Source organism: Aotus nancymaae, unplaced genomic scaffold (genome assembly GCF_030222135.1).
Source record: "Aotus nancymaae isolate 86718 unplaced genomic scaffold, 86718_ANA_hifiasm-v0.15.2.pri h1tg000009l, whole genome shotgun sequence".
Classification (NCBI taxonomy): domain Eukaryota; kingdom Metazoa; phylum Chordata; class Mammalia; order Primates; family Aotidae; genus Aotus; species Aotus nancymaae.
The window spans coordinates 7632399-7658909 of NW_026988420.1; the positions used below are offsets into that span (position 1 = coordinate 7632399).

General features: G+C 38.3%; 1 protein-coding gene and 1 pseudogene across 8 annotated transcripts in view; both read left to right on the forward strand.

The window, feature by feature from the left end:
• The window catches only part of IFT88 (intraflagellar transport 88), a 138231-nt gene that overhangs the window by 52269 nt on the left and 59451 nt on the right, over positions 1–26511 (forward strand). For all 8 annotated transcript variants that reach the window (XR_010341631.1, XM_064373531.1, XM_064373529.1 and 5 more), the window contains 6 exons: positions 1274–1502; positions 4256–4326; positions 10335–10421; positions 11411–11510; positions 17055–17141; positions 24564–24750. Coding sequence is in view for 7 of the 8 variants with exons in the window: in XM_064373531.1 (XP_064229601.1) it covers positions 1274–1502; positions 4256–4326; positions 10335–10421; positions 11411–11510; positions 17055–17141; positions 24564–24750 (761 nt within the window). In the remaining variant the exon portion in view is untranslated. The remainder of the gene's footprint in view (positions 1–1273; positions 1503–4255; positions 4327–10334; positions 10422–11410; positions 11511–17054; positions 17142–24563; positions 24751–26511) is intronic.
• LOC135273867 (U2 spliceosomal RNA) lies at positions 7039–7208 on the forward strand (annotated as a pseudogene).

The window sequence follows — 26511 nt, forward strand, 5'->3', positions numbered from 1 at the left end:
AGGTTATATTGAGTGTATATCTTTATGATTATAAGTGAGTAACTATAAGATTATATATGATTATGTAAAGGAACAACTATGTGCCTATATTTCTAATTCTTTTCTAAATCAGTATTTATATGGGAACAGGCTGAGGCTTCAGACCCTTGCCACAGCACTTGCAGGGTTTCCCCCTGACAGGTGCTATAATAATTCAGTGGAATAAATTATTGTTGAGAACAAGAGTGGTCAAGAAAGCCTTTATGAAGGAGGTATACTTGATATTGGCTAAATTTTAAGAAGAGAGAAGGGATAGCATCTGAGAAAAAGGCAACACCTGAGACCAGTCAGGGAAATAATAGTCCTTATGATCTGATCAGAGAATTGTAAATAAACTATTTTAGATGAAATAGAGAGATTTTACTGAAGAGTGTTTAGAAATAAGGTGGGATCGCATCCACTAGAATGGCTCTAATCACAATAACAAGTTTTGGTGAATATGTAGAGAAATTAGAAACCTCATTCACTGGAGATGTCAAATGGTGCAACTACTTTGGAAAATACGCAGTTAGTTTAAAAAGTAAAACACAGATTTACCATGTGACCAGCAATTCTGCTTTTAGGTGTATACCCAAGAGAAAGGAAAATGTAGATTGTCACAAAGGCTTTTACACAAATGTTCATACAGAATTATTCATAATAGCCAAAAAGAAACAAGACAAATGTCTACCAAGTAGGCAATGTATATATAAAATACAGTACATATTCAGACTGTGAAATGCTATTTGACAAAAAAAGGAAGGAAGTACTGATACATGCTATGAAATGGAAGAATCTCAAAAAATTATGCCAAGTGAAAGAAGCGAGACAAAATATCACAAATTGTATGACTCCATTTATATACAGTGTCTAGAAAAGACAGACAGAAAATATACTAATGGTTACCTATGGCTGGGGATAAGAATGGGGAATGACTGCTAATGGGCACAAGTTTTCTTTTTAGGGTAATGGAAATGAGTTAAAATAAGGATGTGGTTATGGTTCCACAACTATATAAATGCAGAAATAATTATTGAATCATATACTTAAGATGAGTGAATTTTATGGTATATATATATATATATATATATATATATATATATATAAAGCTTTGTTAATAAAGCTTTAAGAAAGCAAGAAGTAAAGTGGGAGAGGAAAAAAGAAAACTATTTGTGGAATGGTTTGAACGCCATACTAAAGAGTTCAGAACTTTAAAACTAATCCATGTTTTTTTTTCTTTTTTTTTTTTTTTTAGGATTAAAATAATGCAGAACATTGGAGTTACATTTATTCAGGCTGGTCAGTATTCAGATGCCATTAATTCATATGAGCACATAATGAGCATGGCACCAAATCTGAAGGCAGGCTACAACCTAACTATCTGTTATTTTGCTGTTGGAGACCAAGAAAAAATGAAGAAGGCCCTCCAGAAATTGATTGCTGTTCCATTAGAAATTGATGAAGATAAATATATTTCACCAAGTGTGAGTATGAAAAAGACAGTTCTGTAGCCACTTCCCAGTTATCTGTGCTTTTCTGTTTTCAGAATGAGAAAGTCAGAATAGATGACTTCTTGGGTTTCTCCGAGGCCTATATCAGTGTGTTTTATCATTGCCATATTTTATTCGTTATTTAAATTGCGTTGAGAATGAGACTGTATTGAAATGGGGTGGGGATTATGGTTAAAACAGGCTGCATAATTTTAGTTTTTTTTTTTGTTTTGTTTTGTTTTTTTTTTTGAGACGGAGTCTCGCTCTTGTTACCCAGGCTGGAGTGCAATGGCGCGATCTCGGCTCACCGCAACCTCCGCCTCCTGGGTTCAGGCAATTCTCCTGCCTCAGCCTCCTGAGTAGCTGGGATTACAGGCACACGCCACCGTGCCCAGCTAATTTTTTTGTATTAGTAGAGACGGGGTTTCACAATGTTGACCAGGATGGTCTCGATCTCTCGACCTCGTGATCCACCCGCCTCGGCCTCCCAAAGTGCTGGGATTACAGGTGTGAAGCCAGCCAAGGGTAATATCTTGACCAAGAAACCTCCGAATTCTTATTTGACCTATTAAGAGCCATTGCTGAACAGAGGGAACCTCAACCATTTACTAAATATATCAAGAGTGAAATAAATTCCTTATCCTTATTCATAGAGTGGAACACAATACAGCTATCAAAAGTTGTATTTTCAAACACCTAGGGTATTTATATAATGTTAAGTGAAAAAATACAGATATACACACCTATACATGAACATAAACTGAAAGAATTGACACCAACATAGAAACAGTAGTTTTTGAGCTATGAGATTGTAAATGCTTTTAAAACATCTTCCAGATTTTTACAAATAAAATATTGGCATACTGTATATTAGTTTATATTAAGTAAAACCATATGAAATTGCCTCTATTTGTAGATAAAAACGATATATTTTCAATTTTACAGAGTTGAGCTTTTAATACATTTTCTTAATAGATTATATTAGCTGGGTGTGGTGACAGGTGCCTGTAATCCCAGCTACTCAGGAGGCTGAGGCAAGAGAATCATTTGAACCCGGGAGGCGTAAGTTTCAATGAGCTGAGATTGCACCATTCACTCCAGCCTGGGTGACAAGAACAAAACTCCATTTCAAAAAAAGAAATTACATTATATGGCTATTGTATCATAGTGGTTAAAGAGTATAGGCTCTGAAGCCAGATGCCTTGGCCCTGCTACTCAGCTCTTACTCTCCCTGTGCCTCAGTTCTTTTATATATGTAATGAGACTAACTATCATAACCTATCTTTATAGGGTTAAGGTGAAAATTAAATTAGTTAATGCATGTGAAATGCTTAAATTTGTACCTGGTGGCTGGGCACGGTGGCTTCCACCTGTAATCCCAGCACTTTGGGAGACCGAGGCAGGAAGATTGCTTGTGCCTGGACATTCAAGACCAGCCTGGGCAACATGATGAAACTCCATTTCTACAAAAAATATGAAAATTAGCTGGGCTTAATGTTGCACACCTGTAGTCCCAGCTAGTTGGGAGGCTGAGGTGGGAGGATCACCTAAGCCTGAGGAGGTTAAAGTTGCAGTGAGCTATGATCACATCATTGAACACCAGCCTGGGTGACGGAGTAAGGCCTTGTCTCAAAAAAAAAAAAAAGCCAGTCATGGTGGTGTGCACTACCATGGTAGTCCGAGCTACTGTGAGGTGGGAGGATCACCTAAGCCAGAATGAGGTCAAGGCTTAGTGCGTTGGGATCACAACACTGCCCTTCAGCCTGGATGACAGAGTGAGACCTTGTCTCAAAAGTAAAATAACAAAATTAGCCAGGTATGGTGGCGCATGTCTGTAGTCCCACATACTTGAGAGGCTGAGTGGGTAGATGGCTTAAGCCCAGGAGGTTGAGGCTGCAGTAACCCCTGATCATGCCACAGTGCTCCAGTCTGGGTAACAGAGCAAGAGTCTGTCTCAAAACAAAACCAAACAAACAAAAAAATGTAGTACATAGAAGACAGTTAAATGCTGGTAAATGTTAATTATATATTACTTTCATATTGAGAAAATATATGTTGTAAAAAAATCATCTGTGTTTTTAATGGGGAGTAGAGATACGGATCATACTAAGTAATTGATGATTGAAGCATTTCTATTTGAGTTTAGAATTAAAGTATCACGTATTTGTACTAAGAACCACAGCTTCTATGTACTTACTTGGTCCTAATCTTTCCATCCTGATCCTTTTATCAGGTTCTTACAATCTAGGTTAGTTCAATGGAGAATGTGATTGGTAATCAGAAATATGAAAAAAGAAAGTTCTAATTTACATAAGGGAAAATAGTAGGATTAATTTACTCTCCATTTTATAAAACTGGTTAGTGGGGAGGTTTATTGGAAATTCAAGTTCTTGGCTGGGCATGGTGGCTTATGCCTGTAATCCCAAAGCTTTGAAAGTCCAAGGTAGGCAAGTTGCTTGAGCCCAGGAATTGAAGACCAGCTTGGGTAAAATGGTGAAACCCCATCTCTACAAAAAATACAAAAATTAGCCAGGCTTCATGATGTGCTCCTGTAGTCCCAGCTACTTGGGAGACTGAGGTGGGAGGGTCACCTGAACCCAAGGAAGTACAAGGTGTGGTGAGCCATGATCATGCCACTCCATTCCAGCCTGGGCAGCAGTGAGGCTATGTCTCAACAACAACAAAAAATTAAGTTCTTGCTGTTTACTTCTGAATTATTCTTTTTTTCTTCCATTTTATTTTACCAGGATGATCCTCATACTAACTTAGTAACTGAAGCTATAAAAAATGATCATCTAAGGCAAATGGAATGTGAAAGGTAATATTTTAAACTTAACAATGTAGTTATTAATTACATTATTTAAAATATTTAATATTTAGTATTAATACAATATTTAAAACAAAATAATTTAATTTTATGAAAGGGTTGAATGTACCTTCTATTTCTCATAAAACTTACTATATTCAGTATATTTTTTGAATACCAGCCTGGCCAACATGGTGAAATCTGTCTCTACTAAAAAGATGCAAAAATTAGGCGGGTGTGGTGGCACATGCCTGTAGTCCCAGTTACTTGAGGGGGCTGAGGCAAGAGAATCACTTGAGCCCAGGAGGTGGAGGTAGGTTGCAGTGAGCCGAGATTGTGCCATTGCACTCCAGCCTGGGTGAGAGAGTGAGACTCTGTCTCCAAAAAAAAAAAAATTCAATTTGGGTTTGGGCAGAAATCACATCAGCATTATTACAAGACCCTAGTAGGTAACCCTGAGTACTCAGGTCCAAGCTGTGGTCTCAGTCTTTTATGGCTTCATGAAAGGACCATGCCCTCACGGAGGGGACCATGCCTTGGCTATGGGGTCTTGGGTGATAGGTGCCATCTTTCTTCATCACCACACCCAGTTTCTTGGGGAAGAAGGCAGCAGATGAGAGGTTCACCCTTTATCTCCCAGCGAGTGAGCTATTTCCCTCTTCAGAGAGGAAGTAACATTGCTTATGCTTGACTCCTGTTTTTTTGTTGTTTGTTTGCTTTGCTTTCTATTGGAATTCCGTATTTAAGATGTTAAATTGTGTCAGCTGACACATGGGACACTGCTGGGGAGGTGACTGGGTTTCTGCACCACCAGCCTCAGAAGTGTCCTGTTTGCTCGTCTGCTATTTACTTGCTTTGGTCCCAAGCTGAGACAATTGCTGTGTAAAATAGAAAGAGTCAATCCTGAAAGGTGTTATTTTTCAGAAGAACTTGCCGTGCGCCTTCGCCAAAGGCGGTCAAGTCTGCAGTTGGATTTTTCTCACTGGTGAATGACAGGAAACGGGGATAATTTTGCACTGTGGAGATATTACAGGAGTTGTCTATACGATCATAATACCTTATTCTTTGAACATATCATTGAACTCCAAATGAATTCAACCTCCATTCAGGCTTAATGAAATCTCTGATGTTGCTGGGGGGAAAAAAGGAATTAACATCAGTTTTACATAATCTCTTTCAGACCCTACTTTCTTTTATGAAGGTAGAAGTACCCTACTATCAAAATCAGACAGACAGTACAAAAAAAAAAAAAAAAAAAAACAGGAAGGAAAAGAGAAAAAGAAAGAAAACTACAGATTAATTTCATGTGAATATAGACTCAAAAATCCTCAAGAAAATACTAGCAAATTGAAATATTAACAAAAGATGAAAAGAATTATGCATCATAACCAAATGGGATTTGTCTCAGGAATGTGAAATTGGCTTAATATGTAAAAATCAATTAATATTATACAGGTGGCCAGGCACAGTAGCTCATGCCTATAATCCTAGAACTTTGGAGTGCTGATGTGGGTGGATCCTTGATTCCAGGAGTTTGAGACCAGCCTGGGCAGCATGACAAAACCCTGTCTCTACTAAGAATGCAAAAACTGAGGTGGGAGGATCACCTGAGCCTGGGGAGGTTGAGTCTGCAGTGAGCCATGATCACACCACTGCACGCCAGCCTGGGCAACAGGGCGAGACCTCATCTCAAATAATAATAATAATATACAGGATATCAGTAGATTAAAGGATAAAAACTACACAGTCATCTCAGTAGAAACCAGAAAAATTTTTTGACAAAATTCAAAATGTTTTCAAGATTAAAAACAAACAGCCCAACAAGAAACAAGTAGAAAGGAAGTTCTCCAATTTGATAAAGCACATCTGTGACAAACCCACAGCTAACATCATACTTAATGGCAAAACACTAAATGCTAGCCTGGGCAACATGGTGAAACCCTGTCTCTACAAAAAGTACAAAAATTAGCCAGGTGTGGTGATGCGTGCTATAGTCCCAGTTATTTGGGAGAATCACTTGAGCCTGGGAGGTAGAGGTTGCAATGAGCCAAAATTGCGCCACTGCACTCCAACCTGGGAGACAGAGCATAACCCAGTCTCAAACAAACAAAAAACAAAACTGAATGCTTTTCACCTAAGATCAGGAACAACATAGGGATATCCAACTTTTACCAATTGTTTTGTTTTGTTTTGAGATGAAGTCTTGCTCTGTTGCCCAGGCTGGAGTGCAGTGGCACAGTCTCAGGTCACTGCAACCTCTGTCTCCTGGGTTCAGGTGAATCTTCTGCCTCAGCTTCCTGAGTAGCTGTGACTATAGGCACCCACCTAATTTTTGTATTTTTAGTAGAGATCAGCATGGTTCAAGACCACCACCATATTGGCCAAGCTGGTCTTGAACTCTTGACCTCAGGTGATCCACCCACCTTGGCCTCCCAAAGTGCTGGGACTATAGGCATGAGTCACTGCCTGGCCCACTTTCGCCAGTTCTATTCATCATTGTACTGGAAGGTTCTAGCTTTGGCAGTTTGTGAAACAAATAAACTTAAAACCGAAGTTAAAGACATCCAGATTAGAAAGAACATTTAAGACCATCTTTTTGCAGATGACATGATCTTATGTATAGAAAATCCTGAGGAATCAACTTAAAAACTGTTAAAATGAATGAGTTTGGTGAGGTTATAAAGTAAAAAAAAAAAAACAGTAATATAGTACAGAAATATGTGAATATCTTCTCAGCCTTTTGGCTAAGATCAAGTGTAGTATTTGTATATCTGATGCTTCCTCTATCCAAGGACAATCTGTTAAATGGATTTTCGGAGCAGGGAGATTGAATAGCTCCTTGCTTCATCTATTCCATGCATTGACCTGGTACCTCCAGGAACTATGCACCCCCTCAGGAAAAAAAGAAAAAATATGCTATACACTACCAATGAATTATCCCAAAAATGAAAATAACAATTACATTTATAATTACATAAAGATTATTAGGAATAAATTTAATGAAAAAAATGCAAAACCTAAATGCCGAAAACTATAAAACATTGAAAGAATATAAAGACACTAAATAAATTCTGTCACATTTTTATGGACAGGCACTTAATATTGTTAAAATTGCAGTGCTCCCAAATTAATGTACAGATTCAGTGCCACCCTTATCAAAACTCCAGCAGTATTTTCACAGAAAGTGACAAATTGATCCTAAAATTTACATGGAAATATAAGGGACTGAGAACCCAACAGTGTTGAAAAAGAAGAGCAAAGTTGGGCTCAAACTAGAAAGCAACAGTGATAAAGACAGAGGTATAAATGAATGGAATGGAATTGAGAGACCAGGAAAAATCTCTTAGGTTTATAGCCAATGGAGGTGCCAGGGAAATTTAAGAGAAGAAAGGAGAGTCTTTTCAACAAATGGTGCTGAGAAAATTGGATATTCTCATACAAAAGAATGAAGCTGTACTTCTTTCTCACACCATACACAAAAAGTACCTCAAAATGAACTATATACCTAAATGTAAGAGCTAAAACTATACAATTTTTAGGAAAAAAAAATAAAAATAAATATCATTGACTGTAGGTTAAGCAAAGCTTTCACAGATATAAACAAAAGCACAAGTGACATAAGAAAAGAATAGGTAAATTGGTTATCAAAATTAAAAACTTTAACATACTTCAAAAAACACTGTCTAGAGAGTGAAAAGACAACCCACTAAATGGGAGAAAATATTTTCAGATGGTGTAGCTAAGAGGGGACTTATTTCTAGACTGTATAAGTAATGTCCAGCTCAATAATAAAAAGGCCAATAGCCCAACTAAAAATGTGCAAAGGATATAAATAGATATTTCTTTAAAATAGATACACCAATGCCCAATACACACAGGAAAAGATGCTGAACTTCAGTAATTGTTAGGGAAATACAGCTGAAAACTGCAGTGAGTATTACTTCACACCTACTAGTATGCTATAATAAAAAAGAAAAGTAGTGGCAAGAGTGTGGAGAAATTAGAACTCTTAAATGTGATGGTGGGAGTATAAAATGGTACTTGGTAAAACAGCCTGGAAGCGCCCCAAAAGGTTAAGCATAGACATACCGTGTAACCCAGTAATTTCACTTCTAGGTATTTACTTGAAAGTAGTTAGAGTATATGTCCACATGACAACTTGTATACAGATTTTCATGATTTTATTCATAATATCGAAAAATAGAAATAATCCAAATGTGCAACAGTTCATGAATGTATAAATAATATATGGTCTATCCATAATATGGAATGTTATTCAGCCATACAAAGGAATGACGTACTAATACACCCTATTAGGTTGGTGCAAAAGTAATTGCTTTTTTTTTTTGCCACTGAATGCAATTACTTTTGCACCAACCAATGTGATACAGATGAACCTTGAAAACATGATGAATGAAAGAAACCAGTCACAAAAGAACACATGTTTTATGATTCTGTTTATATGAAAGGAACAAATTAGGCAATATAAAGACAGAAAGTAGATTAGTAGTTGTCAGGGGCTGGAGAAGTATCTGCTAATGGATACTGCATTTCTTTTTGGGGTGATGAAATGTTTCAAAAGTGGTTGTGGTGATTGTTGCACAAATCTGTGAATATACCTAAACCGTTGCATCGTAGACTTTATATTGGGTGAACTGTATGGTATATGAGTTATAGCCCTATAAAGCTGTTTTTTAAAAATTCAGAAATATGTTTTTAAAATTACATGCCATGACCAAGTAGGATTAATTCAAAGGTGGAAAGTTTGCTTCATTAATTTTAAATCAATCAGTATAATCCACCATACTAACAAAGAAAAATCACGATTCAGTAATGCTGAGAAAGCTCTCTCCTGTTTCTTTTTATGATTTTATGATAAATGAGTGTCGAATTTTGCAGTTGACGTATAACATGGATATTACTCAGCAACAGAAAGAAATGAACTGTTATAGATATATGCAACAAATTGGATAGATCTGAAGGGAAGTATATTGCATGAAAACAGCCAATCCCAGAAGATTATATATAATCGTATTCCTTATATATAACATTCTTAAAATGATAAAATTGTAGAACTAGAGATCAGATTAGTGGTTGTTAGGAGATGAAGAGCAGGTGAGAGTTGGAGGGAAACATAAGGGAGTGAAAATATTCTGTGTCCTGACTGTATCAATGATAGTAATCTGGTTGTGATCTTGCATGGTAGTTTTAAAGATGTTACTGTTGGAGGAAACTGGGTAAAGGTGGTACATGAAATCTATTATTTTTTACAAATGCATGTGAATCTACAGTTGTTTCAAAATATAGTTCAAAAGAAAAATAACAAGATGAATGTTTAATGACTTGGAAAGATATTGCTTCTATATTAATACAGCATAGTAAGTATAAAGAACAAGTTACAAAATAGTATATACATTTTGAGTCCATTTTGAAAAACCACTGTGTATATATAAATCCAAGAAGAAATGACTAAGAGAACTTTTATCCACCACTATAAATTGGTATATCCACTTTAAAAAGCACTGGGACATTTTCCAGTAATCATGATGATACATGATTTTATATATGTACACATACATATACATACACACACATACAGATACATATATACACACACAAAAGCAACAGGTAGTAATTCAGTTTTACTCTTTACCGTATACGATTTCTTCAGTAGTCATTTCACTCTTTTTTCGTTCCACAGTGTAGGCTATGTAAGTTCTGCTGCAGGGCCTTGTGTCTCCAATATCTCTTCAGTTTGTCAGAAGGCATCATAAAGCAGAAAAAGAAAAGAAATGAATACTGTTGACCCAGCAGGCAATCATGGCTTGGTAATCACATTTCCTAGTCATGGTTTTAAACCTGACTCATAAATAGATTTCTATGGTAGCTGTCCATTATTTAGTTGGCTTTTGTGGTACATTAATTTTGGCAGATAATGTTTACAATTAAATTTTAAGAACTAAATCCAAACTATTTTATACTGTACCTCTAAATACAATTTTTTGGTTTATTTGATATAGGAAAGCCATGGCAGAAAAATACATCATGACATCTGCAAAACTCATTGCTCCTGTAATTGAAACATCTTTTGCTGCAGGTTATGATTGGTAAGATAAATTCTATAACACTGCACAGATATGGTTTTTTTCATAATTTATACTTTTAAATTTAAATTAATATCATCATTAGAAAAGTGAATATGAATGCTGATTCCTATTAAGCAGATAATACTATATGTTAAGATTAATATAGCCTGTTGTAAAAATTCCTAGTAAGATATTTTTCTTGTTACTCATGTTATTTTGTAAATTAAGTAGTTATGTACTACATTTCAGTCAACAGTGGACCACACATATGGCAGTAATCTCATAAGATAGGAAGCTGAAAAATTCCTTTCACCTAGTGACATTGTAGCTGTCATAAAATTGTAGCACAACTCATTATTTACTTGTTTGTGGTGATGCTGGTATAAACAAACCTATGCTGCCAGTTGTATAAAAGTGTACAGTAATATCCTAGGCCTTAACATTCACTCAGAGGTCACTCTGTGACTTACCCAAAACAACTTCCAGTCCTGCAAGCTTTGTTCATGGTAAGCACCCTATACGGGCATGACATTTAAAAAATCTTTTGGCCAGGCACAGTGGCTAGTGCCTATAATCCCAGCTCTTTGGGAGGCTGAGGTGGGTGGATCATGCGGTCAGGAGTTCAAGACCAGCCTAACCAACATGGTGAAACCCCATCTCTACTAAAATACAAAAATTAGCTGGGCATAGTGGCACATGTCTGTAATCCCAGCTACATGGGAGGCTGAGGCAGCAGAATCACTTGAACCCGGGAGACAGAGGTTGCAGTGAGCCAAGATTGCGCCACTCCAGCCTGGACGACAAAGCAAGACCCTGTCTCAAAAAGAAAAAGTAGTTTAGAACTGAAGACTTAAGTAACTTAAAGCCTTGTTGGAGCAAATCTAGTGCTTACCTTTACAGAGTACTAGGAACCCTTTAAAAAAATTTTTGAAAAGCCACATTTAAGAAAACCAAAAGCATCAATATACTAAAACGAAATCAAGTAAGCTTTTTTATGCTTTCCCTTATAGGTGTGTGGAAGTGGTGAAAGCTTCTCAATATGTAGAGCTAGCCGATGATCTGGAAATAAAAAAAGCAGTTACATACTTGAAACAAAGGGACTATAACCAGGTAAGTTTTAAAAAAAGTTTTAGATGTAATTCCATATCTTAATTGATAAAAGCAATAAAAACGGGGCAACTCCTTTCTAGAATAGTGTTATCTGTTATTATGCTGAAGTTGAATAACATTTTTATTTCCATTTTAACATAATTTTCATTAAAATAGTTTTAAACTTTTATTCATTTTTGCCTGTTTGTCATTTCTTAAAATGTAAATACTTTCTTTGTATAGCATGGTTGGTAAATTACAAACCATATTCTCTGTTCCAGAGATTAACTTTCCCCTAGAGATTTTCAAAGTGTTCCCCAAAGCATAGAGTTTTTAGGAATACTGATTGTACTAGGAAGCACGAAAAGCAGGGAGCCTGCTATACTCACCAGAGCAGTTTTCTTGTAGTCTATTTTATGTGTTTGGTTTCCTCATTGTCACTGTATTGGGGATGGAAGGGTCCCATGGCTGAATGGGGTTTTAGAACCCTGCAGATCTCTCACTGGCACTACTGCTCCATTGCTACCTTGGGTGAGGGTAGAGTTGGTGCTCCCTCTTCAGCAGCCTCTCGAGTTGTACACACAATCAGGAGGTTTAGACAGCTATAAGAAAGAGGGATAACCAAAAAGAGTGAACAGAATGACTTGATATCTTAGTCTGTAACACCAGTGGTTAGTGTCATTATATGCCAACAACTAGGAAACTCAGCTCTTCCCAATTAGGTCCAAAGAGCAAGGACCAGAGAAAGCTGCAACATCTTTCCCGCATCCTATCCCAAGCCTGTGCTTTCAGTTTGTCTTCCTATTTAGAGAACTTTTGCTCTGGGAGACAATAGAAAAGACTAGCAAAGGAAGTGGAGAACGCCATCTACTCAAAGAATATGAGAGAAAAAAGCAACCCTAGTGTTGATGAAATAAATATATAATTAATATAATGTAGTACTATAGGGTGGTTCCATTGCATATGTTAATTTGCTATGCTTAATTGTTTGAGCATTTACAAAACATTTGAAAAAGACTTTTCAAAGTATCTGTCCTGTCATTTGATCCTCACACCCTTGGTTATGAAAAATGCCCCTGATGAGTCTCCAACATTGTTGTAATGCTTTTTTATGGAAGCAACGTGAATTAAAGTGGTCATATCTTGCTAAAGTGCTATATGGACAAAAAAAAATTGTGTGTGACATGTACTGTTATAGATGACAAAATGGAGAAAACCATATTTGCCAGTTTTCCTCTGACATTTTATTTTTGAATGATCTTTTTAGAAAGGGTTAAGAGACCGGGCGCGGTGGCTCACGCCTGTAATCTCAGCACTTTGGGAGGCTGAGATGGGTGGATCACCTGAGGTCAAGAGTTTGAATATGGTGAACCCCCGTCTCTACTAAAAATACAAAAATTAGCCGGGTGTGGTGGCGTATGCCTGTAGTCCCATCTACTCGGGAGGCTAAAACAGGAGAATTATTTGAACGTGGGAGGCAGAGGTTGCAGTGATCCAAGATCACGCCACTGCACTCCAGCCAGCCTGGGCAACAGAGCGAGACTTCGTCTCAAAAGAAAAAAAAGAAAGAAAAGAAAAAGGAAAAAAAAAAAAAAAGAAAGGGTTAAGAATGCATTGCTATAGCTCATGTTCTAAAACTATGTCCATTAAGCAATAAACACTCCAATTTTTTAATGTTAAAACCTATTGAACTCAGATCTTACTATCTGCGCTTTCATATCTAGTCTTGTTCAAAATATCTTCTGTTCCATTTGCATTTTTAAGTTTTTAATATGCATTAGTTTACTGATTTTTTAAAATGCCATTTCTGTTTTCTTTTCATCATTGCTGCTCTCACTCTGTCTTTCTTTTGTTTGTGTATTGTAAGTATTATGAGGTGGGTATAATACAATCTTAGTTTGAGAGAAATGTTAAGTGAAAAAGGATTGGGTTGACGTATCTCATAGTAATCATTTGATGACAACTACTTTATTTACAATTCAAAGTAAAAAAGAAAAATTTATGCCTTCTTCTGTGAGGATATAGTTATGGAGTTAGCTGTAAATCCTTTTTTTTTTTTTTTTTAAGAAAAAGATGCTGAAATCACAGAGTGTGGGTCTTTGTGATAGTGATGGTGTTTGTAGCCACTTTTGTAATAGAAAACAAAAAACTACCAAAAGCCCAAAGTAGATGAAATGAAGCCATTGGCCTGGAGGCCAGTGGTAGTGTAGGGCAGGCTCAGTGGAATGCTGAAGCCAGGAGCTAGATGGCATCAGATGGGAAAGGAGAGTAGGACAGACATAGAGCCCTTTTCCTCATTGTTTTCAGGGAAACAAACAAGGTAACGTTTATTTTTATTTTTTGTTTTGCCATTTACAATAAAATTTAATTTTGACTGCACTTTTTTTTTTTTTTTTTGAGACAGAGTTTCGCTCTTATTACTCAGGCTGGAGTGCAATGGCGCGATCTCGGCTCACCACAACCTCCGCCTCCTGGGTTCAGGCAATTCTCCTGCCTCAGCCTCCTGAGTAGCTGGGATTACAGGCACGCGCCACCATGCCCAGCTAATTTTTTTGTGTGTTAGTAGAGACAGGGTTTCACCATGTTGACCAGGATGGTCTCGATCTCTTGACCTCGTGATCCACCCGCCTCGGCCTCCCAAAGTGCTGGGATTACAGGCTTGAGCCACCGCACCCGGCCTTGAGTGCACTTTTATCAGTTCCATTTATGAATAAACTTATTTTACTTTTAAAAACAAATACTGGATATGGATTTATGGACATGTAGAGAATGATGATAAAAACAGCCAATTTCAGAACAAAACTCTGAACCAAAAAAATACTCAAGAGTGTTCCTTTTATTAGAATAATTATGTAGCCTTTTTAGAATAGATCATAGTTTAGAAATCTATAATATGAAGTGTTTTTACTTTGTCAAGTGATATCCATTTATGATGTTTTAATACTTTGTCAAGTGATATCCATTTATGATGTTTTAAGTTGTAAATACCTTTGCCAAGTTTTTTAAGTAATAGCTTGGATTGCACTGCTTTTTGGATTCATAATAACCATTTTGGGAGAAAATAGATTTGATGTTAAAGATAGCCTTAGAGTATTGTTATTAGTAAGTTACAAAGTAGTATATATCAAAATTTAAAAATTTAACACACATTTTCTTGACTATAATGTGAATGTCTGTTTCTTTTCTTTTCTTTTTTTTACAAGCTCAAAGATCTGATGGTTTTAAAGCAAATGTCTGTTTCTAAACGGAATGGTACAAAGGACTTTAACACTCCTTTTTTTAAAAAAAAATTGTTGTTATTGCTTGTTAGCATTGTTTTTGTATTGTTTTATGGATGTCGTCAACATTAGAGAATAACTTTCTTTTCCTGTACACTTTGAAGAGTTTAATGGATGTATGAGTTATACCTATCCAAGTGCCTTGTATTTTAAAGTAATTATTGTGACACAGTCTAAAAGTAAAGATTAAACTATCTCAATTCTTATTTAAAGTGAAATGCAGCTTATAAAACTTAGAGATTCAAAACAATGGTGGCTTTTATATTAATAGCTGTGGAGGTTTTTTTTTTTTTTTTTTTTTTTTTTTGACACGGAGTTTCGCTCTTGATACCCAGGCTGGAGTGCAATGGCGCGATCTCGGCTCACCGCAACCTCCGCCTCCTGGATTCAGGCAATTCTCCTGCCTCAGCCTCCTGAGTAGCTGGGATTACAGGCACGCGCCACCGTGCCCAGCTAATTTTTTGTATTAGTAGAGACGGGGTTTCACCATGTCGACCAAGATGGTCTCGATCTCTTGACCTCGTGATCCACCCGCCTCGGCCTGTGGAGGTTTTATAAAGAATCAATGAGGTAGTTTCTAAAGGATGAGCAATATTAGCAGCAATTATTTTTGAGGTAAGTTTAAGGAACTTTTGGCAGTGTTATAAGTGCTTTTTAAAAGAGTAAATGATAAAAATGGAATCTTAAAAGTGAGGATATGATGTTTGGGGTTTTCTTTTCCAGTGTTGACTTTGTAGAATTGTAAACTGCTTACCTAGAAACTTCTATCAGTTTCCTTTGACGTCATCAGAAACCCCTTAAAAGACTAATTTGCTTGGTAACTTTGTTGTGCAAAAAATAATAAATAAAAGAATAACAATTTACTCATATTCTAACCAAAGTATCTGGAATCTAGTATTTTAAAATCTTCTGCCCTTCAAAAAAATTGAGTCAGTCTGCCTACTGGTACTTCATTTGAGGTCAAACACTGCACAGCCCACATCTCAGGATCTGTCAGATATTTGCAAGAGATGTAGCTGACAGCCATTATAAAAGCTAATGCAGTTACTCTTGCTTGTACACAACTGCTTTCGAGGAGCAGGAGGCACCAAGAGCCAAGCATCTTCTATTCAGTAAATGTATTTTAAAAGAATGAAGGAAAACCCAGTGCCTTTCTCTACCTTGTTTTTTTTCTTTCTGATATTCTGTAGCAATTTCTAGGTTGAGTACTCATTCACCTTTCATGTAAAGTGTCTGACCATTCCGCACATCTTATTTGGTTAGTATTATCTTAGACCTGCCAGGCAGTTAAAAACATACGTTCATTTATCATGACTTAAAAATATAATTATATTTGGATTTACTTTAGATCACTTTTTGTAATACTTCCAGAATTATTTTTCATTACTGGTTCTGAAAAATTCTGTGTAATTTTTCTTCTTGGCCTTCTGAAACTCCAATTGCATTTCTATTAGACCTTTTCATTGTGCTCCTTTAAGTCTCTTGTGTTCTTTTCTAGGAACATTTTTTAGCCTTCTATTTTACTGTGCTTCTTTAGTCCAGACATTTTTGGGGACCTTGGCCTTGAAGTCCTGGTTGCTTTGCTAGCTCTACAGTGCCTTCAAAAAATAGTTTTAGTATTTTATATAATTTTTCTAGTTGTTCTCTGTGAAAGAATGCTCTTCTATAGGCTAGTCGGTCATGGCCAGAAGCAGAAACCTTAGAATTATTTTGTAAAGATCAAGTTTGATCATGTCTCTTAGGCAAAACCTTTCAAGGCCACACTGCCCACCCCATTATGCAGGATAAACACTCAGCTGTATCACATGGCTTCCAAGGCTCATTATTATTATCATCATCATCATATTAATTATCTTTTAGACAGAATCTCACTCCTACACCCAGTCTGCTCTCAAACTCCTGACCTCAAGCAGTTCTCCTGCATGGCCTCCCAAAGTGCTAAGATTATGGGCATGAGCCACCATGCCCAGTCTTCCAAGGCTCATTATTTACTACTGACCTTTCTTCCAGTCACTAGGCCTCTCTTCAGCTGTATCTAATCTGCTATTATAACATCTATGTTTTCTTAATTATATTTTTAATTCCAGAATTTCCATTTTATTCTTTTTTATAATTCTTAATTCTCAAATGAAATTCTCTTCTCGTCATCTGTTTTCTTGAACATGTTAATCCACCTCTTTTGTGCCTTCCCCTGGTCTTCCTTCAGGAACACTGATCTTTTCCCCAACCATAAGCTTGAATACTGTCATATTACAATGGTAGTAACCTTCAGATATTCCATTTCTAGGCTGTAAAGATTTTTAAAATGTTGGAAAAAAAGGACAGTAGAGTGAAAAGTGCAGCTGCGACCAATCTCTCAGCCCTGTATTATATGGTAAGTTTTTTTACAACTAATAGTTAATCATGTGCTATTTTTATATTGCTAAATTTCTGCCTGAGGATCATGCTTAGGGAGAGACCCCAAAGACTACTGGTGGAGATTGTTAAGTGGACTGAGGTGTGTAGATAGAGGATCTGATCATGACAAGTGCCAGGCCAGGGGCTGAGTTGGCAGACATGAATGAGAAGACCATCTCTGAAGGAGAAGGGAGGGAGAAAAATTGTGGTGGTAAGCATCACAGCATACATTATGGAACGTATAGCTGGAAGAGCTAGAGATGTATTTCAGTTCCTTTGTGTTATTAGTAAAGAAAGTGACATCTTAGGTTAAAAGATTGATGTAAGGTTACAGAGTATCATCTCTAACAAGCATTCATTGAACATCCACTGGATGCCAATCATGGGGATATCAAAAGTCTAAAAGCTCCCTAAAGGGGAGCATTCTTACTTTGGAGCAAAGGAGGTAGACTACGAAGGAAGGTTCAAAGTAGAGAACAATAAATTAATGTAGATAAGTGCTTCAGAAATTCAGAGGAGGCAAATAACATTTTAATTAAGGGATTGCAGGAAACATTTCATAGAGTTGGATCTTGCAGGTCAGAATATAGAAAGGGGCATTTGTAGGGAGGCAGGGACTAAACAAAAGTATAGAGGCAAGTAAGTGCTAGGAGGGAAGTGTGCATAAGAGTCATTTTATTTTCCCTAGAAAATATAGAATTTCTGGTAGGCTTTTTCTGAGTATTGAAAATTGATTATAGGTAAGTGTGATGCCTCAAGCATGTAATCCTAGCACTTTGGGAGGCTGAGGCGTGTGGATTGCTTGAGCCTAAGAGTTTGAGACTAGCCTGGGCAGCACAGTACCTGTCTCTACAAAAAGTTCAAAGTTAGTGGTGCATGCCCGTAGTCCGAGCTACTGAGGAGGCTGAGGTGGGAGGATCACCTGAGCTAAGGAGATCGAGGCTACAGTGAGCCATGATTGTGCCACTGTACTCCTGCCTGGTGACAGATACCTTGTCTCAGAAAAAAAAAAAGTGTAGATTTTCATTTGCCACTTTGAGAACCTCTATGATTCTAAAGGCTGGACATTAGAAACAACTGAACTGTGTAATTTTTCAGTATCGTTTTTAATTCTGTTATTCTATGATTCTTAGAGGAAATGATCCGAGAGTCAATTCTGTCCTGCATGTAGAAGAAGCCTGTAAGAGCTTTCCTTAAGAATAACTGTTCATGCTGAGGTGGCAGGGCCAAGGAAGGGCCCAGATGAAGGCACGGCAGCAACCTAGACCTTACCATGTACCTCGGCAGTAAACTATTATAAGGCTATCACAACTCCTTAACTGCCTTAGCCACTAACCCTCAAATTTCCAGCATCTTGAGTTTTGCTTATGTTTTGCTCAGCATAATGGCATAGGAATGGGCTTAACAGATTTCCAAGAACTGCCCTTATTGTAAGAATATTCCACTATCCAACCCCTTGTTTAAATTTACTTTCACTACCCAAACTGAAATATGTAGCCTTCCTGACTCTCTTTGACAGATAGTCTCACCTTCCTTTGTGCTCCTAGGATATTTTGTTTGCACTCATAGCATTGTATTTTAATGGTTTATATATGATTCTTTTCCACTAGCCCATCAGCTTGAGCTTTGCGTTGTGCACAGTGCCTTGCTGATGACAAGTGCTTATTATATGTTTCTTTAACAAATGAGAAAAAAAGTCATCATATTTTATTAAACTATGTTTCCAGTCCCTCTTAGAGCTTCTGATCTGTGCACAATTGAGAAGCACTGCTGTGCTGAACTGCTGTTGTTAGTGGAAAGGTATCATACCCCTCGTATATGTAAAGATGAAGAAAGAGATCCAAACCACTGGTTGAAGAATGACTCCAGTACTTTAATCTACTGGTAGGAGAGTGGTACCAGTTAGTTGCATGTCTAGAGGAGGGTGCTGATTGGGGGAAAACATGTTGAGTTTCTTTTTAAATCTGCTTAAACATTTTTGGTAATAACGAAAACAAGTAGATCGGAGGTGTGTTAGTCTGTTCTCACACTGCTATAAAGAAATACCTGAGGCTGGGTGATTTATAAAGGAAAGAGGTTTAATTGACTCACATTTTTGTATGGCTAGGGAAACCTCAGGAAACTTAAAATTGTGGCAGAAAGTGAAGGAGAAGCAAACACCTTCTTCACAAAGAGGCAGGAAAAGAGAGAGAGAGGGAAAACGCAGGAAAAACTGCTACTTTAAAAACCATCAGATCTCATGAGAACTCCCTCACTATCATGAGTACAGCATGGGGGAACCACCTCCCTGATCCAGTCACCTCCCACGAGGTCTCTCCCTCTACAGTTACAATTTGAGATGAGATTTGGGTGGGGACATAGAGCCAAACCATATCAGGAGGCATGGAGATCGATTGCAGAGGGTAAATCAGGGTTAGAGATGAAATGTGATCATCTCTATAGAGATTAAAGCTTTGATAATAAATGATCTTTTCATGAATAAGAGCTTAGCACAGAACCGAAAACTAACTAAAATATACATACCCTAAAGAGGTAAGATTAAGAATCCGATTAAGACAACAGGAAAAGAAACAAGATAGTATGATGCCTTTGAAGTAAAGGGAGGGCACAAAGAGGAGTGATGTTGAAACCAGAGGGGACAGTATAAGATAATGAAGGCTGAGAAATGGTCCTGTTGCTGGTAAGTGCAGACTGTGAAATGAAGAACCACCTGTGACTGGGCAGAGCTCTTCTGATCAGCACCTGTCGCTGCGGGGTGCCAGGGAGAGAGCACTGAGCAGGAGTTCGGCTCTGATACAGTTAGCACCACAAGGCCTTCACTAACCCTGTAGGATGCACAAAAGCTAGGGCAGACCACAGCAGTGTCCCCTCTAGGGGTGAGAGGGTGGGCCTTTGTACCCCACACCAGCCAGCCATTGGATGTGGCCTGCTTCCCAAAAACGGGGCATCTCTAGGAAGGGGGCCAAGGTGCCTCTCTCTCTCCCACCCGGGTCAGTTTCCAGAGAAGGCTTCCTGCTGAGGCTCATGGCCAGCAGCTCTAAAGGGCAAGTCCACAGGGTGAAACATGGTGTCTATCATAGCCATTAAATTTTGAATTTAGAAAATCACTAATGAATTTTGTGACCCAATTCATCATCAAATCTTTACTAAGTTTGACGAATATGCAGGAGGAAAACAATAGAAATTTTAAAGAAGCAAAGAGAATTGTTAGATTTATTCAACCAAGCAGAGCTGTTAGAGTATCTGATCGGTAATTTCTTGTACTTGGTTCTGAAGAAAATGGTTGTAATCAAGAATCTTTTGAGGCCAAGTGATGGGTCTGCTATGTAGTTTTATATGATATGTAGTTGAAAGTGTATTGTTGGTATCTGGTGTATAGTTATATCTGTTTTCTGTTGCTGTGTAATGAACTGCCCCAAATTGTAGTGGCTTGAAATCACCAGGTAATTGCTTACATTCTACCCAGTGAGCTGGGTTCACCTGGATGCTTCTTTCACTGGGCTTGCCTGGCCTTACTCATACAGCTGCCATCCTCTGAGGCATGACTGAGGCTGGATGTTCCAAATGCCTCCCTCATGCCTGGCACTTAGCTGAACTGTCAGCCAGGGTGACTCAGTCTTCCTTCAGAGTATCTCCAGCAAGGGATCTCAGCCTTCTCATGGACTGGGTACCATAAGGGCAAACCCCAGTGCACAGGTGGGTTCCATGTGCATTTTATTTATTTATTTATTTATTTATTTATTTATTTATTTATTATGTATTATTATTTATTTATTAGGTTCCATGTACATTTTATTGAACAAAACAAACATGAGAGAGAATCATACCTGAATGAGTCATACACGAATCCTGGGAGGTGTGATCCACTGGATTCATTATTGTAACAATCTGTCACTGTCTGAACTCAGGCCGCAGTTATTCACATCCCTCCCAAGACTCTCAGAATCTCATTCCCCACAGCATCAGGCTGAAAGGCCAGGATCTACATCAGGTCTGGATAGAAATGGAGCTTTCCAGCTGGGTATGGTGGCTCATGCCTATAATCCCAGCACTTTGGGAGGCTGAGGCAAGTGGATCACTTGAGGCCAGGAGTTCGAGACCAGCCTGGCCAACATGGTGAAATCACATCTCTACTAAAAATACAAAAAATTAGCCAGGCTTAGTGATGCATGCCTGTAGTCCCAGCTGCTCAGGAGGCTGAGGCACAAGAATTACTTGAACCTGGTGGATGGAGGTTGCAGTGAGCCAAGATCGTGCCACTGCATTCCAGCCTGGGTGACAAAGTGAGACTCCAACAAAACAAGAAACAAAAACAAGAAATGGAGCTTTCTCAGGCACAATTTCTCTTTCTTCTTAATCCAAAGATCTGTGAATGAAGAGACATAGCACCTGCCTCACCATACACTCAACATACCATGGAGATATAAGAATAAGATAACTATAATAGACACTCATCCCCAAAGGTGAGGGATGGAGGCACATCACAGTCACTGTCCTTAATGATTCTGAAACCCAACAAAGCAGATGTGGCCAGTACTTCCTAGTCTGGGAAAAAGGAATATTCCATGATTAGGGCTCAGCTATGTTCCCTCAGAGTGGCCCCTAATTCTTCATCCTCTACAGCTCTTGGCTCTGTCCTCTGAGAGCATCTTCCTTTTGTATAAGAAATAGCCTACGTTTCAGGAACAGAAAACCAAGTACCACGTGCTATCACTCATAAGTGGGAGTTGAACAGTGAGAACACATAGACACAGGGAGAGGAACCTCACACACCGTGGCCTGTTGGGGGTGGAGTGCAATGGGAGGAAGAGCATTAGGACAAATACATAATGCCTGCGGGGCTTAAAACCTAGATGACAGGTTGATAGTTGCTACAAACCACCATGGCACATGTGTACCTATGTAACGAAACTGCATGTTCTACACATGTATCCCAGAACTTAAAATAAAAAACAAAAAGCAATAGCATATGTTTGCAGCTGATTAACTTTCTTAGCCTGCTTTCTGCCCAGAGACATTTGGGGAACAGAGGGCTTTTTTCATTTTGGACTATATCTGTCCCTTTAATCCAAACTAGCAACAGTCAGTACAACTCCCCTAAAAACTTGGAGGGTTTTCTCTAAATCTTGGTGGACTTTTCTACATGTCCCAACAGCTGCATCCATAATTCTTTTCCAGACAGACCCCTTCCCACTAGGTGTGTAGGCTGCTATGGAACAGAGCCTTGAAGTGTCTAGAAGCCTGTTTTGCTACCTGAGAGAGAAGGTCTGCTAGGTGTGACCTTAAGTCTTTGTGAGATGTTTACGAAAGGTGTTATACAGCCACGCCTTTGAATTGTTCCCTAACCTGCCACCATTTCCTGCTTTGAGAATCTTGTGCCACCACAAGAAACTGGAGACATGAAATAATTTTATTTTCCAACCCAGCAAGTCCTAGTTCTTCTATATTTCCTCTAAATTCTACCTGCAAACTGAACAGTTCTTAGCTCATTTTTCCTCTTCCTATACCCGATCAGTTATACCCAGTTAAAATAAGTTCATTGGCCCTTCAGCATCCTACCTAGAAATCCCCTTGGCCACATGTGCAGATTTATTAGGTGCACTTCCTATCCTCCAACCCACTCTGTGGATGACACTTGTTTCACTGCTTCATGGTGACAGTGTGGCTTGCTCTTTATCCAGCCTCTGATGATTCCTTCTGCCTTTGCAGGCTCACTCATGCTTCACCATCTCTTCAGTCCCCAACACAGCCGTTCACAGCTTTTCTCACTTTTGCCTGCTGCTTTGTCCAAAAGGCAGTGTTACTTGTTTTAGTTTTTATAACAGCACCACCCCACCTGCAGGTACCAATTTTTGTTTCAGAGTTTAATCAGAGTTCACACAAAAACTTGCATGTGGATGTTCATGGCAGCATTATTCATAGTAACCAAAAAGGTGCCTGGAAGCAACCCAAGTGTCCATCAGCAATGAATGGGTAAATGAAATGTGGTCTATCCATACGGTGGGACATTATTCAGCCTTTAAAAGGATTCCAGCACAGATGCATGCTACAACATAGAGGAACCTTAAAAATATTATGCTAAGTGAAAGAAGTCAGACACAAAAGACTGCATATTTTATGATTCTATTTATATTCAGTGTCCAGAATAGGCATGGAGACAGAAAACAGATTAGTGGTTGCCAGGGGCTGGGGGCAGAGGAGGATGGGGAGTGACTACTGATGGGTACAGGGTTTCTTTTGAGGGTTGGAAAAATATTCTGGAAGTAGATATTGGCAATGGTTCCACAACTTTGTGAACCTACTAAATGCCACAGAATTCTACATTTTAAAGGGGGTCAGGTTTATAATATATAAGTTAGATCTAAACTTTTGAAAAGTTTAACCAGGATGGTCACTGTGAGTGATATGGGAGAAGGGCATTGGAGTTTAATGTTATACAGTTGTGAACGAGCTGTGGTGGTGAAGGTGCAGAAGGGGAGCTGGAGATCTGAGGAGGAGTCACCATCAGCCAATGAGTGGCCACACACATCCATCTGCCACAGTAGAACCCAGAGGGCCTTCATGGGGAGTTCTGTGGGAAGCAGATGCCTCTGTGCAGCTGCCTCCTCTGGTGGCCACAGACAAACCCTGTCATGGAGCAGGGTCCTCATAGTCAAGAAGAAGAGCTGGCCATAAAGTGATGTGAGTGAGGAGAAGCTGGCACCCATGGACATTTCTGCATCAGTCCTGCATCTGAGGACAAGAAAAAGACTTTCAGAGACTACAGGCCTTTGCTTCAGATCTGCATTCCAGATGTCACATAAGTTCCTCTTTTGGCCTAGACAAGAGCCTAAGTGAAGGAGCTTCTTGGAAATGTAGTTCCTGGCTTAACCAAGCTCACCTGGCACAGATGGTCACAATATTTAAGAACAGAGAGGTTCCTATAGCTCACATGAATGATGGCAAGACTGTAACCAAGTATTTGGCATGGAGGCAGAAAAAAAAACAATGGATTGCTAGAATTGCAGAGACCTAGTAGGTGATGCAGTCAGTGTGCTAGAGGCAGGGAGGGTAGTGCTTTTGTGACAGCTATTTCAGGGCTTCAAGTGGGAAGGGGAACGCTGCAGCAAATGATGACATGGAATTTGGGCGTTGAGCATGGAACCACCTACATATAAATAGTGTTGTTATTCAAACCATGAGACTGTGGAGAACTCAATCACAAGAAACTTGGGTAGTTGAGCTTGGTGAGTAAAACTCTTATGTAGAATCAGACTATCAATCAGACATACCAAGATATGTAAAATATTTTTGTTCATCATATTTGTAATCTCAGAAAGTCTGTTTATTTCTGTAATCTCAGAACAGTCAGAAAGATATTTCATGAAATTCAAATAATTTGTATGTATGTTTTACTTAGGGAAAGGATTTTGCACAAGCCAGCAGCTATGCAGATATAGCTGTGAACTCTGATAGATATAATCCAGCAGCTCTTACTAATAAAGGGAATACAGTTTTTGCAAATGGTGATTATGAGAAGGCCGCTGAATTCTATAAAGAGGCTTTAAGAAATGATTCTTCTTGTACTGAAGCACTTTATAATATTGGTAAGTGAAACAAGGTGAAATTGCTTTTTACATTATTTGTTTGCTTATTTTTTGCTTTATATTTGTATATTTTTGTTTTGTTTTACTTAAAGAGATCTTACACATTAGAAGGAGAAGTTGACTTCCTTCTAATAGTAAATTGAAAAGAATACTACTGCCTCTCAGATTATAGATAATTTAAAGTGGAATTAATGATTCCAAAGCTGTGCACATGCGAAATTTGGATCAAGCTTGCCATACTGCCCTCCAAAAAGGCTTTTCCATCACAGTGTGTAATACCAATTTCTCAAATTTCTGCTAATACTGGATATTATCATTCTTTATAACTTTTGCCAAACTGGTTGGGTAAAAATCCCATTTGCTCTCTTTTTAATTATGAACAACTTCATGCATACACAAAAGTACATACAAAAAATAAATACCCATGTACCTATCACTCCAGTTTAACACATTTTCACATTTTGCCATATTCACTTCAGATTTTGTTTTTAATAAGCCAGATAGTGCAAGCCGTGAAGTCTCACCACCATCACATTCTCTTCCCTGCCTTTCAGAGGTTGCCTGAAATAGGCATCATCACCCCTGGGCATGAATTTGCAAAATATTGCAAACACATGTCCATGCAGTACTGGGTCTTGTCTCTTGGATTATTAATAATGTTTCTTTTGAAGTTCTCTTCTCCCTGCATAGGTATTTTTTGCTTTCTTTGGTTTGCTTATTTTATTCTCTTTTCCATGTTATGGGCTTTCCTTAGATGTCTAATGATTTCAGGCTGTCTCCTGGTATTCAGGAGTTTGTGGCTACAAACTGAGTGGAGTCTCTAGGTCCATAAGGGAGATCGATGGGCTGGCACTCTGCTGTAGGGCATCTGTCTGGTCTGGTCTGTTTAGTTGGAGACCTTCCCATAAGTCAATTGGATCGTTCCTCCCAGAAAAGATTCTTTAATCTCCTGTCTGAAGTAGCAGGGGAGGCCTACTGCCAACCTTGAAGAATAGGGGAGGCAGGAAGGAATTAGCCATTTTAGGTGGAATCTGGGAGAGCCTCATTGAGAATATATGTTTCAAGTCATTGAAGGAAGGGAGACAATGACCACTTGGGTATCTATGAAGAGAGCATTGAGGAGAAGCACAAAGGTCTTCATGCATGCACTTGCTTCCTAGATATATTCTTATTTATTTGTAAGTATTAAATATTTCTCCCTTCTCCATTGCTTGGATTTTAACTTTGTTTCTAATTTCTTTTATCAAAGAATTGTTTTATTATTGATATAGTCAAATTTGTCTTTTTTTTTTTTTTTAAGACTGAGTCTCACTCTGTTGTCTGGGCTAGGGTACAGTGGCATGATCTCGGCTCACTACAACCTCCACCATCCAGATTCAAGTGATTCCCCTGCCTCAGCCTCCTGAGCAGCTGGGACCACAGGCGCGCTCCACTACGCTCATCTAATTTTTTGCATTTTTAGTAGAGACAGGGTTTCACCACGCTGGCAAGGCTGGTCTCGAACTGCTGACCTCAAGTGATCCACTTGCCTTGGCCTCCCAAAGTGCTGGGATTACAGGCATGATCCATCATTCCTGGCCAAATTTGTCTTTTTTAAAAAATCGTTTTTATTGCTTTATTCATTTGTTTATTGCTTTATGAAGCCCTTCTTACCTCGATTATGAAATCATTTTTTATATTTTCTTTTCATACTCTTCTTACACCTTTTTCTGTTGAATTTCACAATTTTGAGCTTATTTTTTATGAAATAAGAACCTACAT